This window comes from Ascidia mentula, chromosome 1, assembly GCF_947561715.1.
Source record: "Ascidia mentula chromosome 1, kaAscMent1.1, whole genome shotgun sequence".
Lineage (NCBI taxonomy): Eukaryota > Metazoa > Chordata > Ascidiacea > Phlebobranchia > Ascidiidae > Ascidia > Ascidia mentula.
Genome location: NC_138566.1, coordinates 8,917,614 through 8,932,445, shown reverse-complemented (window position 1 = coordinate 8,932,445; position 14,832 = coordinate 8,917,614). Strand labels below are relative to the sequence as shown.

General features: G+C 38.6%; 1 protein-coding gene across 2 annotated transcripts; it reads left to right on the top strand.

Annotated features, from left to right (window-relative positions):
- Positions 1-4,498: 4,498 nt before the first annotated feature.
- LOC145887749 (cystathionine gamma-lyase-like) lies at positions 4,499-7,086 on the top strand. Of its 2 annotated transcripts, XM_082978970.1 has the most exons (11): positions 4,499-4,614; positions 4,694-4,811; positions 4,877-4,958; positions 5,016-5,121; positions 5,182-5,281; positions 5,350-5,481; positions 5,543-5,678; positions 5,758-5,951; positions 6,111-6,244; positions 6,414-6,552; positions 6,631-7,086. In XM_082978970.1, the coding sequence occupies exons 1-11, from the start codon at positions 4,562-4,564 to the stop codon at positions 6,649-6,651; spliced, it is 1,215 nt and encodes a 404-aa protein (XP_082835096.1). In that variant the 5' UTR covers positions 4,499-4,561; the 3' UTR covers positions 6,652-7,086. The 2 variants fall into 2 exon arrangements, with proteins under 2 accessions (XP_082835096.1, XP_082835088.1); XM_082978962.1 differs by lacking the exon at positions 6,631-7,086 and having other exon boundaries at positions 6,414-6,588.
- Positions 7,087-14,832: the final 7,746 nt, after the last annotated feature.

Genomic DNA, 14,832 nt, shown 5'->3' with positions numbered 1-14,832 from the left:
ACAAGACCTGGAACTGTCATAAAATCCTCATAATGCCCCCAAAACTGGATGCTTCCAGCAAAGCAAACTTCATCACGTTCGATCATAAGGTTCACAGGTTTCGCAGCCACGGCATTCCTCACGTTTGAAGTTGCGCGCTCCAATAAAGGAAAAAAATTGAGAGTAACGGCATGTCTGTCACGATGCGCGACGGGAGGCGAATTTTATTGGCGCCAAACGGAATTGCACGCTGCCGCTTTTTGTCTTTGCATCTACGTTTGGAAATATATAAAGAATAATGCATTTTTGCGTTGTATATTGCCGCTTTAACAGGACGAATACATCGCTTCATAAACTAATGCATTTTATTGCTTCAGAAAATAATCGCATCATAAACTGGTGCATTTTATCGCTTAATAAACTAATGCGCTTCATAAACTAATGCATATAAACTAATGCATATAAACTAATGCACAAATAAAAATGCTATTCGTTTCTATTGTAGCACAGATTATCAATCAAACCCGGTCCCACGAGGATTTCATTCCCTAGGGCCTAGAGTACATTTGGCCACGCAGCATATAGAATGACGGAAACAACCATCTTTATTTAAAAATGTCTTACCACTGTGCATGGTAATTTCCACCCTTAAAGATGGAATTCGTGCCAAGCGACACCAAAATAACAAAAGCTTTATGTCTCCATCAAACGTTAACAGGAACTTTGGAATTAAATCATATCTGCTTAAAAAGTTATAATCGAAAAAGTCAATTTATCAGTGAAACCAAGTTTTTCAATTTGTATGTGGAAGGTTATATATCTGTCACAGTTAATCAAAATGCAGTAATTTTGGGTTGATTGCATAATCAAATATGTATTCTTGGATAGGACAATGATGATTTTGTGTAACCTTTAAAAATACGGCCATAGTTTAAGAATTTCTATGTCGTCACGTGGTCGGGGATACTTCGGACATCATGGCAAAAAATCGCGAGAAGGCAACAATTTTTGAGTTTTATGAAAAATTATCGGTCATAGTAGAGAATAAACAGAGGCTGGATAAAATGATTGAATTTTGGCACGTACACGATTTACCCAAAGCATGAACGTGTGGAAGGGTCGAAACGATAAGTGGCCACGCCCCGATTCCCGAAAGCTTGAATGATATTTTCTGCGCTAATGCCCCTAATGCTGATATTGCGCCAAGTTTGATTTCAGTTATTTGTTAAATAACAAAAAAAACGTCTGTTAAAACTAGCTGTCCGAGATATCCCCAGTCACGACATTTGAGACCTGTTTAAAAAATGGGCTGAATAAACATTTTTAGCGAGCTAAAACGAACGAAAAACCGTTTTTTGAGCAATGCTTTACTACTTACAACAAAATAAAATTTAAGAATGTGGTTCATAATTTAAAAAAAATATGAGCAATTTTCCCAAAACCGTCCGAGCTATCCCCGGTTTCCTCTATACCTACCAACCCCAAAACCACCCCTGATTTACACCGGATGATTTGCCGGTCATGGAACATACCAAATTCTACCAGGTGCGTGTCCGGGTGCTGTGCGCGCAAAACGATGCGGATGTTTCTAGTCATTTTATTGAGAAAATTTTCCACTAAGATATGTCGTGTAGTTTCATCCTGTATCAAATCTTTGGTGCAGACTGCACGTGTAGCCGTCTGTAGAAATATGCTGACTTGCTGCTTTGTTCTAACCAAGATCTTGAGGACAAGAGCGTCTGATGAGTCTCGTAGAATGACCGCGGATGGACGTTAGAAAAGCTGATTCTAAATTGCTGTAATAAATTTTCTTGCTAAGCTTCTTAGGGTATGCGGGAGAGAATGTTTTCTCTAAATAAATGTGTTGACGGCATTTATATTGACCCAACTTGGTAACCATCAGTAAATGAGTCCGACAATGTCCGTCATGAGCGAATCCATTTCATGCAGAAGAGCATGATTTAAACAAATAGATTGAACATGAACGGCTATTTACACTGAGATTGATGAAGTCACGTGAAGGCATATAACCTCTTTTACCAATAACATTATGTGCTCCCCAAGCGGTTGTGCGTGATAGTATTCTATACGTGTATTTACGGTGTTTCATTAATAAAATTTATGGTGCCTACAAAATATTGGTTACTTCGTCCACAAGGTTACGTGTCGCTTGCTATATATTATGATACAACAGCAACGTTTGATGAAACAAGCGCAGTGTACCAAACGAGTTCAACAATACCACCAAAAAATTCTTTATCAGGCACGTTTCTATTAACACTGCAAAGCGCTGGATCGTCGAAATATCGGTTGACATTACCGACTTAGTTGTTGCAGAAGTGAGAGCTTCTATAATGTTTCCAACTCAATATGACGAATCCACAGAAGTCGCCAAATGCATTTAACTACTGCTGGTCAGCTTTTTTCAACATGTAGACATACTTGGTCGGATGCACGACATATCAGGTTCCAGCAATGTTAGGCCGTCCGAATTTCAAGCCCATGTCAAAATCAGACGTTAAACTTGTGCATTGTTTCGATATCTTGTTTCTGGACACACCTGTCTTTTTCGCAATATCAAACGTAACTGCGTTTGCCTACAGGATGTGGCATTCAAAAATATCTGGAGAATAATTAGGCAAATCATCCGAAAGTTAGTGTACGTTTTAGGCATTTTTGGGGTCATCAACAGCACATGAGACTCTAAATTCTAAGAACTAAAGGCACCGTAGCGCATGGGTCAGCAACAACACATGAACCTTTTGATTCAAAGAACTGAAGGCACCGTGGCGCAATTTACTTCCAGGCTTCGGACATATGTTTGAGTTTTAGAAAGCAATTTCAAGAGCGGATAAAGAAATAATTTGTCATCTCGTGTTGCTGAAAGCTGAGCTTATGAAAACCGGACGTGGAATACTGTGACAACATTTTCCATCATTCTCGGTCGATCCAGTCGTCCTGTCACGACATGAGAACAAGAAACGTTCAATGATATTCAGGCAGCCGACATACAAAGGCAATAATGCACAAGAATGTTCGAGTAGGAGTCGCCTTGGTTTTTACGAACCTGATTCCCGGTGCGCAATGACCAAAAGTATGTGCCTATAAAAACGTTCGGCTGACAGAGAGCAAAAAACGCAGATCGCCCATTAAATTGAACTGCTTGTTGTTGCATGTAAGTCATAATAATCGATTCAGAAACACAAACAGGCAGATTATCTAATAGAAATTACTTTCAAAGGAGCTTAGTGCTATATAGCCTACGTTATGTTGCCTCCAAGTAGTATACGTAACCGTAAAAGGGTTAACACTGCTCTAAACAATAGATCGTGCTTCTGCAATGACATGCTCAAATCTGACATATATATATTGCTCTTGCAAGAAAATGCAAAATAAGCGCAAATTTGTCTGCGCGTCATCTATATTGTGTGGGCAAAATCGACAAACGAAAAATATGAACGGTATTAGTTTTAAATTTAAACGATTGACCCTAAAATGGTTTGTTTGCAAAAAAAATTTGGTCGACGCTTTCCGGACATAGCGGTGGACTGAGTGGGTTTCTGTTTAAAAATGCTTGTTCATCCACTATTACAAAACATATGGCTGCATGCTGTAGCTTTTGATATTGTGCTTTCGCAACGGAAATCAATACAAACCAGCGTAAAAAGTAAAAAAAATCTAACTGGAACGCTTGAACTCAGTGGAAGCACTGATGCAAGCATAAAGTTTTTACTTTTTGTTGGCATTTTCATTTTGTCTTTAAAGAACATACTTGTGTTGGTGTGGAACTTTCTTGAAGCCTCCCAATCTTGTTCAGTTCCCAGAATTGTGACATTGTCATCATGACGCAATAATTTCTCATGCCGACTGTGACTAAGCATTTTTTTGAACCGCCCCTTTTTCGAAATCCAATCAAAACCTAAGGTAAAGGAGGCAGGTGTTCATCTGACGGCGTTGTCGCGCTTGTGAGTTGGAGTCAACGCGGCCAAGGTGTAGACGTGGCAGAAAGGTGCGAGTTATCACGCTGTAGCCAAAATGCTAGTTCTTGCTAGAAATTTAGTTTTTATTTGTTAGTAAGTGCATTACTGGGACATATTCTAACTGATAGCGATGTCACGTGGTTGTTTGTATTCTGTATATACTTTTTTGCACGCAAAGCTATTACGCACATGAACAATAGACGTGGTGCAAAAAATAGCATGAGCATTTTCTTGAATCTGTTCTAATAGATTTCACATTATTGCTAATTACAAGACACCCATATTGGAATGTTTGTTATTTCCGCGGAGGATTTTTTCGACAATCGTTAATTGGACGATCGCAACGTTTTTTGTATGTTATTGCAGCAGCTGATTTATATTGCGCCAATTATGGGTAATTTTTTGCAATAATATATAAAATGTAAGCAAGCAGGCATTCTTTAAGACTCTTGCAAGTGGCATCAAAGCATTGCTGGTATTGGTAATTAAAAAATAACTGCAAGGAGAATAATTTAATTTTTGTTTTTCTATTCAGACATTCAATAGACCACTTTTATTTTTATTTGGTATATAGGCTACATACATTAACGATCATTAACAAAATGACAGAAAACTGTGAAAAAAAACAATCTTCATGGGGAAAACCATTTGAAGGGTAAAAAAATTTCTAGCTATCAGCAAACTTACTTTAAAGGCTGTTTCAAGATTTATTAACTTATGTTGCAAATGAACAGATTTGCAACTGATGCTATCCATGCTGGACAGGAACCAGAACAATGGAAATCCATGATGGTTGTTCCTGCAATTACTCCATCAACTACATTCAAGCAATATTCACCTGGTAATCATACTGTACGTATACAGATGCTATGTCAGAATAAGTTTGTGCACGATAATTATGTCATTTGTTTTTATAGGGATATGAATACAGTCGCAGTGGAAACCCAACACGGGCTGTACTTGAAAAATGTGTGGCTGCATTGGATGGAGCAAAATACGGTAATGTAGTGAAACAATTTTGTTAAATGACAAATGACAAAAAACTTTTTTCGACAGGCCTAGCCTTTTCAAGTGGTTTGGCTGCTACACTAACACTAATTCACACGCTGAAATCTGGTGACCATGTTGTTTCAACAGATGATGTGTATGGTGGTACCAACAGGTACAGTAAAATCATAGCATATTTCATTCTTTGCTATCATTAACACAACATTTTTTACAGGTATTTTAGCCGAATTGCTTCAAAATTTGGGTTGGAATTTTCCTTTGTGGATTTTACAGACTTGAAAAAGGTTAAAGCTGCTCTGAGACCTAATACCAAGGTAGTATTCTGTTCTTGATTGGGTTTTCTTGTTGATGGCAAATTTCATGCCCAAACAATAACTTGCAGATGGTATGGGTGGAAACACCAAGCAACCCAACAATGAAGGTGACAGACATCAAAGCTGTTTCTGAAGTAATTAAAGAGCATGGAGATATCAAACTTGTTGTTGACAACACTTTTATGTCTGCTTACTTTCAGGTTTGCTAACAAATAAAGGTAACACATTCTAAGGGTTAATTATAACATTGCAATTTCACAGCGACCATTGCTGTTTGGGGCAGATGTGGTACTATACTCTGCCACAAAGTACATGAATGGCCATAGTGATGTAGTTATGGGCTTGTTATCAACAAATGATGAGGAAATGCACAAGCAACTGGCGTTTCTGCAATATGGTAATTTTCTAATAGAACTACATTTATAACTGTGGTGATAGTTTTGTTTCACACGCTAACAAGCTACTTGATGTTGCAGCCACTGGACCTGTTCCATCTCCATTTGATTGTTTTTTGGTCAATCGTGGACTCAAAACTCTTGCAGTGCGTATGGAGCAGCACCAGAAAAATGCCATTGCTGTTGCTGAATTTCTTGAATCCAATCCACGTGTGACCAAAGTTATGTATGCTGGAAGACCCTCACATCCACACTTTGAAGTTATCAAGAAGCAGGTTGGTTACAAGTGATGGATAATATTATGTACCAATTTCCTGTTTAACAATAAGTTAATCCTCTTATTCTCTTGTCCTCTTGAGTGTAATTGATTAGATGGTATGCCTGTAGGCAGCAGGTTAGACACTGTAGTGATCACAAAACTTTGAATGTTTAAGGCAACCGGTTGTTCTGGAATGATGGCTTTTTGGATGAAGGGAAATCTCGAAAACTGCAAGAACTTTTTTACACACTTGAAAGTGTTCACCTTGGCAGAGAGTCTGGGAGGTTACGAAAGTCTTGCAGAGCACCCGTAAGTGCTTTTGTCAACCCTTTCTTGACCTATGCCAGGTCGCTCAAAGTGCCAAGTCTTCAATTTGTATGCGCGAAATAATGTTGAAGTCCGGTTGTGATTGTATCAGCAGCTACCCAACGAATACCCAAGAAATTTAAAATGAAAATATTTTTCAAACAATTTGTAGAGCCATTATGACACACGCTTCTGTGCCACCCGAACAGAGGAAAGCTCTAGGAATTAGTGACACATTCGTTCGTTTGTCGGTGGGTTTGGAGAATGTCGAGGACCTGATTGCTGATCTCGATCAGGCATTGATCAACGCTGTAAGTGCACGCAATTTTGTACAAAACAAAAGTTAAGTAAAGATGTATTTGTTACCGAAATACGTTGTTGTTTTTCAGTTGCCAAAAGGTTCGTACTAATTAATCCCTGTGGGACAAAGCAAGAACCACTTGGATTACATCGTAGAGTCTAGACTTGAAAAAAAAATGCTGGGGTGCTTCCTGTTGGCGTATTGCTGGTTTTTAAAGCAAAGCGTTGGCATTGTAACACAACAAAATGTAGTATTTTACCTGCAACGAATAGTTGTACAATTTACTTTTTTAAAAAAAAAAGAGATTAATTAGTGTCTGATAAATATGTACTGAACACAATGAATGTGTCAACACAAGCGGTCGATTTTTGTTAGTAGTGCTGTACAGATGCCTTCTTACAAAGCCAGCTTCCTCATGTTCCCGTAGTGTGTCTATATATATTAATGCTTGTGCACTATTTGCATTGCGCTTTTCAAATACACAATTATGCCAAACGTTTGCTGTGACATGTTGTCGACAATGCGATGAAAATAAATACGTCGGTGGTGCAAAATATTGTTCTCAAAACGTGATTTTGTCAGCTGTAACCAAAATTATTTTTATATGCCGTTTTTGGAAGCAAATATAGTCTCCATCACTTGGTTTTTGCTGCCATGTCCGTGGCCACGATTCGACAATGTTGTAAACTCTCATTTAACGCACAACCATTTGTAAGTTACTTCCCAGCAAACAATTTGACGTAATTTCTACGTAGATTTCGGGTTGCGTTTTAGTCTAATCTACGTAGTGTCGGAATGTTTTTTTTACGTAAATCTGTCGACTCGAAACTACGTCTTCAAAACGTTTTCAAAAACGTCAACCACATACGTAGAAATGACGTTCTGTACAGTAACGTTCAAAACCAACGTTGGCTGGACATTCGTTGTAACATTACTTTTACGTAAATCTGTCGACTCGAAACTACGTCTTCAAAACGTTTTTAAAAACGTCAACCACATACGTAGAAATGACGTTCTGTACAGTAACGTTCAAAACCAACGTTGGCTGGACATTCGTAACAACGTTATGTTTACGTAGAAATGTCGACTCGAAACTATGTTTTCCTGACGTAGCTGTTTACGTCGCGAAAGGACATTTGTTTTACGTTACATTTTACGTCACAGGATTCGTCTATAAAACGTTTACGCGAATGTTTCTTCAACGTAAAAACATTGACTACTGTGACGTTGTTTAGCCATAGTTTCGGAACGTTGGGCTAACGTTGCAATTAACGTCTAATCTGACAATGATCTGACGATTTTGAAACGTTCCTTTCAACGCCAGATATACCTTTCAAAAAATTTAGATTTTGTTAATTAATAATTTTTGATTTATCTTACCAACGCCTGCACAATAAGCACCACCTGCAGTTTGTCAACATAAAATAATTTATTAAAATAATCCCTGCACAACAATACTATGCTAAATCCGTCAATATGAAGACAGTGGTGTCGTATAATCCGCTGCTGGAATAGGGGTACTGCAAAAACAAAGCAAGAATATCACCAATCCATATAATTAAAGTTTTATACAGCAGTGTCACACACTAAGACACAGTTTTAAAATTTACACAAAAACATACCCTTTGAAAGTCGCCACATTGCCTTTCTCTCCGCATTGCCTTCTCCGTGCATGCTTAAAAAAACAACCCACTTCCTTTTGATTTCTTGGGGGCAGAATGTAGTTTTTCGGCAAGCTCCTGTAAAAATGGAAATTTAACTTTAAAGTGCATTAAACAAGCCGTGACATGTACCGCAGTACCGGGACATAATATGTTATACGCATAGCAAGTATTATCTGGAAAAAAGATTTTTATACTCTATAATTATAATTTAACACCCTATAGTTGATTTAAATAATCCGCTACAAGTTCATTATTATGGTATCCAGACAAAACCAGCTACTTATTCATTTGTCCTGTGGGTGTTTCGTTTTTTTCCACATTCCCAGAAGTACCGCCGAGAAAATAGAATATCTAAAATCAGGTTTTGTTGTAAAGGCCCGTTTACACACGAACACAGTTTGGCACGGCACAGCACAGTCTGGCACACACGGCGTTTACACTACTGGAATAATCGAGAACGACTGAGGGATTTCCCTGTAATGAACACGAAACCGACAAGTGCAAGTGATAAGTTACGTTGATAATTTTTTAAGGTTGTCAGTCTTGACTTGCATTTCTCAGCCCCGCCAGCGATATTATAGATACAAATTAAAGTTGTTGTTATTGGCTGTACATATTCTTCAACAAAAAGCATGTACTGTTTTACACAGTTAAGGCATGTAATGTTTTGCATATTTTTTACGACGCAAGGTAACACTACAATATGCTGACACAAACACCACAGATTATGAAAACAAAGATGGTATAATTGAAACAGGACAAAGGTTTTCCACAGCAGCATCCCGCTGAGACACCGTTCCACACACCACTTTGTAATTCAGTTACGGCACCATTTCATACTCTTAAAAACAATCGCTCACATGTCAAACGCGGCCGCATCACACAACCACCACTAAAATAATATATGTCCTCTCCTTTTAAGCAGTCGCCTTGCACTCTCGCATCAATGTGTGCCGAAATGTGCCCAACTGTGCCCGAATTTATGCTCGTCGAGCAAAAGCGAGCACATCCCAGCACAGACCGGCACATCCCATCCCAGCACAACTCAGCACGCGCGCACAATAAAACAAACACGGAATCGTCTGTAGTGTAAACGGGCCTTAAGATTTAAAACACATGTCTTTGATAATTTTGGAACCAACGTAACTGTACATGAAATATGAAAAATAGCAATATATACAATACAACGATAAAGTTAAATTACCTTTACTTTCTGTAGGTTCCTTGTCCTGCTTTTCAGAATGATTCTCATGGAACTTTTGAACTTAACAAACAAATAATTTCACACCAAAGCCATTTACAAACGATTAAGCTGCAAAACAATCCAAGTACATTAAAGGCCAACAACAAACACAACATTTGCTAAATAGAAGCAAACAAAATATATGTTGTAAGGGTATGCTATCATAGTATAATACTATAATATCATCTGATGCTATTTCTGTTTCTGACATGTCAAAAGACTGGAGGATACCCATAAGTTTGATTTGACTCGCAGCCAATACCAATAATATATCCCTCCCGAGAGGAATCCAACGGTACTTTGAAAAACTTTCCCGCCAACCGGCTTCTCTCCCACAAGCCGCGGCAAGGCCAGATAGCGCCAAATTTTCTTTTACGAACATGTGAGGTATGCGGTGCGTTGACTTGCCGAACTGTGACCACACGCTGTGGCAAATCCATAAGGGACGAACTATAGCGAGGTCGGTGGACAGTCCCAATTAATCACAGTGTGTGTGTCAAAGGGATGTAGAATTTGTCGAACTGTGTACGGGACAAATACTGCGCATATGACGTTAATATTTGCAAATCATCACTCTAAAAACAACTGACCTTGCCCCATTTCCTAAAAACAGATGTTTAGAAGCATCTATAAAACCACACAAAGGCCTTTCCATCACGTTTACGTTTTCTTTTACAATTTTGGAAAGACTTGTCCTTTACTATCCTGCGATGCAAAATTATGCACAGTCTTACAACACAAAAACCGCTTTCTTTTAATTGGCTTTTAAGATCGAAACGACTAAGCATTGCTACGTGCGCAGTCAATAGCCGACGCGACGGTCGTGCCTCGTCTTTAAACAAGTTGTCAGTCCCCCATTCGTTTGTTTCAACTTTAATCGAAATCAAATTTTGCACATTATTAGAACACTCTATTTTGAGTTGAACTGCAAAAACCGCTTTCTTTTAATTGGAATGGCTTTCAAGAGCGAAGCGGTTAAGCATTTCAATGGGCCGATCATTAGCAAAGCGCGCCAGTCGTGCCTTGTCTTCAAACAAGTTGTCAGTCTCCCATTCGCTTGTTTCAACTTCAATCGAAATCAAATTTTGCACATTATTAGTACATGCTATTTTGAGTTGAACTGCAAAAACCGCTTTCTTTTTATTGGAATGGCTTTCAAGAGCGAAACGGTTAAGCATTTCAATGGGCCAGTCAATAGCCGAGCGCGACGGTCGTGCCTTGTCTTTAAACAAGTTGTCAGTCTCTCATTCGTTTGTTTCAACTTCAATCGAAATCAAATTTTGCACATTATTAGTACACGCTATTTTGAGTTGAACTGCAAAAACCGCTTTCTTTTTATTGGAATGGCTTTCAAGAGCGAAACGGTTAAGCATTTCAATGGGCCGGTCATTAGCAAAGCGCGCCAGTCGTGCCTTGTCTTCAAACAAGTTGTCAGTCTCCGATTCGTTTGTTTCAACTTCAATCAAAATCAAATTTTGCACATTATTAGAACACTCTATTTTGAGTTGAACTGCAAAAACCGCTTTCTTTTAATTGGAATGGCTTTCAAGAGCGAAACGGTTAAGCATTTCAATGGGCCGATCATTAGCAAAGCGCGCCAGTCGTGCCTTGTCTTCAAACAAGTTGTCAGTCTCCCATTCGCTTGTTTCAACTTCAATCGAAATCAAATTTTGCACATTATTAGTACATGCTATTTTGAGTTGAACTGCAAAAACCGCTTTCTTTTTATTGGAATGGCTTTCAAGAGCGAAACGGTTAAGCATTTCAATGGGCCAGTCAATAGCCGAGCGCGACGGTCGTGCCTTGTCTTTAAACAAGTTGTCAGTCTCTCATTCGTTTGTTTCAACTTCAATCGAAATCAAATTTTGCACATTATTAGTACACGCTATTTTGAGTTGAACTGCAAAAACCGCTTTCTTTTTATTGGAATGGCTTTCAAGAGCGAAACGGTTAAGCATTTCAATGGGCCGGTCATTAGCAAAGCGCGCCAGTCGTGCCTTGTCTTCAAACAAGTTGTCAGTCTCCGATTCGTTTGTTTCAACTTCAATCAAAATCAAATTTTGCACATTATTAGAACACTCTATTTTGAGTTGAACTGCAAAAACCGCTTTCTTTTAATTGGAATGGCTTTCAAGAGCGAAACGGTTAAGCATTTCAATGGGCCAGTCAATAGCCAAGCGCGACGGTCGTGCCTTGTCTTTAAACAAGTTGTCAGTCTCTCATTCGTTTGTTTCAACTTCAATCGAAATCAAATTTTGCACATTATTAGTACACGCTATTTTGAGTTGAACTGCAAAAACCGCTTTCTTTTAATTGGAATGGCTTTCAAGAGCGAAACGGTTAAGCATTTCAATGGGCCGGTCATTAGCAAAGCGCGCCAGTCGTGCCTTGTCTTCAAACAAGTTGTCAGTCTCCCATTCGTTTGTTTCAACTTCAATCAAAATCAAATTTTGCACATTATTAGAACACTCTATTTTGAGTTGAACTGCAAAAACCGCTTTCTTTTAATTGGAATGGCTTTCAAGAGCGAAACGGTTAAGCATTTCAATGGGCCGGTCATTAGCAAAGCGCGCCAGTCGTGCCTTGTCTTCAAACAAGTTGTCAGTCTCCCATTCGTTTGTTTCAACTTCAATCAAAATCAAATTTTGCACATTATTAGAACACTCTATTTTGAGTTGAACTGCAAAAACCGCTTTCTTTTAATTGGAATGGCTTTCAAGAGCGAAACGGTTAAGCATTTCAATGGGCCGGTCATTAGCAAAGCGCGCCAGTCGTGCCTTGTCTTCAAACAAGTTGTCAGTCACCCATTCGTTTGTTTCAACTTCAATCAAAATCAAATTTTGCACATTATTAGAACACTCTATTTTGAGTTGAACTGCAAAAACCGCTTTCTTTTAATTGGAATGGCTTTCAAGAGCGAAACGGTTAAGCATTTCAATGGGCCGGTCATTAGCAAAGCGCGCCAGTCGTGCCTTGTCTTCAAACAAGTTGTCAGTCTCCCATTCGTTTGTTTCAACTTCAATCAAAATCAAATTTTGCACATTATTAGAACACTCTATTTTGAGTTGAACTGCAAAAACCGCTTTCTTTTAATTGGAATGGCTTTCAAGAACGAAACGGTTAAGCATTTCAATGGGCCGGTCATTAGCAAAGCGCGCCAGTCGTGCCTTGTCTTTAAACAAGTTGTCAGTCTCTCATTCGTTTGTTTCAACTTCAATCGAAATCAAATTTTGCACATTATTAGTACACGCTATTTTGAGTTGAACTGTAAAAACCTATGTGCAAAACGAATTCTGGACTTTCACTCTCATTTTGAATGTAATCGCTCTCTGTAATGGGAAAGTCCGTATTTTAGGTGTTTGTTTGATTTCAAATAAAGCAAATTTAGCAGTTTTATGAAATCCAATCCTGAAAAGTTTCCTATTGCACTAGAATTGACGCGAAGGGAGTCGGTCGACGTTGAGCAAAGGAATATCTGAAGCGTAAACAATTGTCAGATTTTGACTGATAAAACCTTTTTCCCATGTGAAACGTTTGCGGCCAAGAATTAATGGCTGCATCAACGGGGGATAACACGCGCCAAGAGTTTAAGCGAATGCGAAAATGATTTTTGTTCTTAACCCAGATAGTTTGTTTGTAATTTAACTTTCTGAATGATGAATCAAAAGCGTGTTAATAACAATGTCTAGCCCACTTCGCCTCAAATATTAACGATATTTTACAACACTCTTATCTGGCCTATCTTGTCAATAATAATATCCTGCTAAAATACTCACAATTATATTTTTTTAAATATATCAAATTAACATCTTCTCTACGTTTTACGGAACGTAAGAATACAGGAACTAGGACTTTCCGAAAACAAAAACGTCTTTCTTACGTTAACATTGACGTGCAATTGTGGTCGCATTCGGGTTGTATCGAAACGTATCAAATTAACATCTTTCCTACGTTAACATTGACGTGCAATTGTTGTCGCATTCGGGTTGTATCGAAACGTATCAAATCAACGTCTTTCATACGTTAACATTGACGTGCAATAGTGGTCGCTTTCGGGTTGTATCGAAACGTATCAAATCAACGTCTTTCTTACGTTAACATTGACGTGCAATTGTTAGTCGCGTTCGGGTTGTATCGAAACGTATCAAATCAACGTCTTTCTTACGTTAACATTGACGTGCAATTATAGTCGCGTTCGGGTTGTGTCGAAACGTATCAAATCAACGTCTTTCTTACGTTAACATTGACGTGCAATTGTTAGTCGCGTTCGGGTTGTATCGAAACGTATCAAATCAACGTCTTTCATACGTTAACATTGACGTGCAATAGTGGTCGCTTTCGGGTTGTATCGAAACGTATCAAATCAACGTCTTTCTTACGTTAACATTGACGTGCAATTGTAGTCGCGTTCGGGTTGTGTCGAAACGTATCAAATCAACGTCTTTCTTACGTTAACATTGACGTGCAATTGTTAGTCGCGTTCGGGTTGTATCGAAACGTATCAAATCAACGTCTTTCTTACGTTAACATTGACGTGCAATTATAGTCGCGTTCGGGTTGTGTCGAAACGTATCAAATCAACGTCTTTCTTACGTTAACATTGACGTGCAATTGTAGTCGCGTTCGGGTTGTATCGAAACGTATCAAATCAACGTCTTTCTTACGTTAACATTGACGTGCAATTGTAGTCGCGTTCGGGTTGTATCGAAACGTATCAAATCAACGTCTTTCTTACGTTAACATTGACGTGCAATTGTAGTCGCGTTCGGGTTGTGTCGAAACGTATCAAATCAACGTCTTTCTTACGTTAACATTGACGTGCAATTGTAGTCGCGTTCGGGTTGTATCGAAACGTATCAAATCAACGTCTTTCTTACGTTAACATTGACGTGCAATTGTAGTTGCGTTCGGGTTGTGTCGAAACGTATCAAATCAACGTCTTTCTTACGTTAACATTGACGTGCAATTGTAGTCGCGTTCGGGTTGTACTAAACGTTTCAAAGCAACGTCTGGGTTACGTCAATAATTACGTGCAAATATGGTCGATTTGGGGTTTTCTGAAACGTATCGAAGTTACGTCCCAGTTACGTTAAAATTTACGTACATAAATAGTTGCATTCAGGTTTTTATCTAACGTATATAGTGAACGTTTTACTTACGTTATTTATGACGTACTTTTTTGGTGAAGACAACGTTCATTACTAACGTCAGTGTTACCAACTTTCATACGACGTTTAGTTTGAAAATTACCTGGTATGCAACCAATTTTCGACTTTCCAGCGACGTTGCGAACGTCGAAACTACGTTGTGTGTTTGCTGGGTTAGGCCTACTAATTAGTGGAGTTGATGTAGTTGTTTCATATTGCGTCTTCGAACAAGAATA

Coding starts and splice junctions, on each gene's coding strand:
- LOC145887749 (XM_082978962.1), top strand. CDS start 4,562: ATGACAGAAAACTGTGAAAAAAAACAATCTTCATGGGGAAAACCATTT. Junction 4,959..5,015: donor ATTGGATGGAGCAAAATACG/GTAATGTAGTGA, acceptor TTTTTTCGACAG/GCCTAGCCTTTTCAAGTGGT. Junction 5,482..5,542: donor TTATGTCTGCTTACTTTCAG/GTTTGCTAACAA, acceptor GCAATTTCACAG/CGACCATTGCTGTTTGGGGC.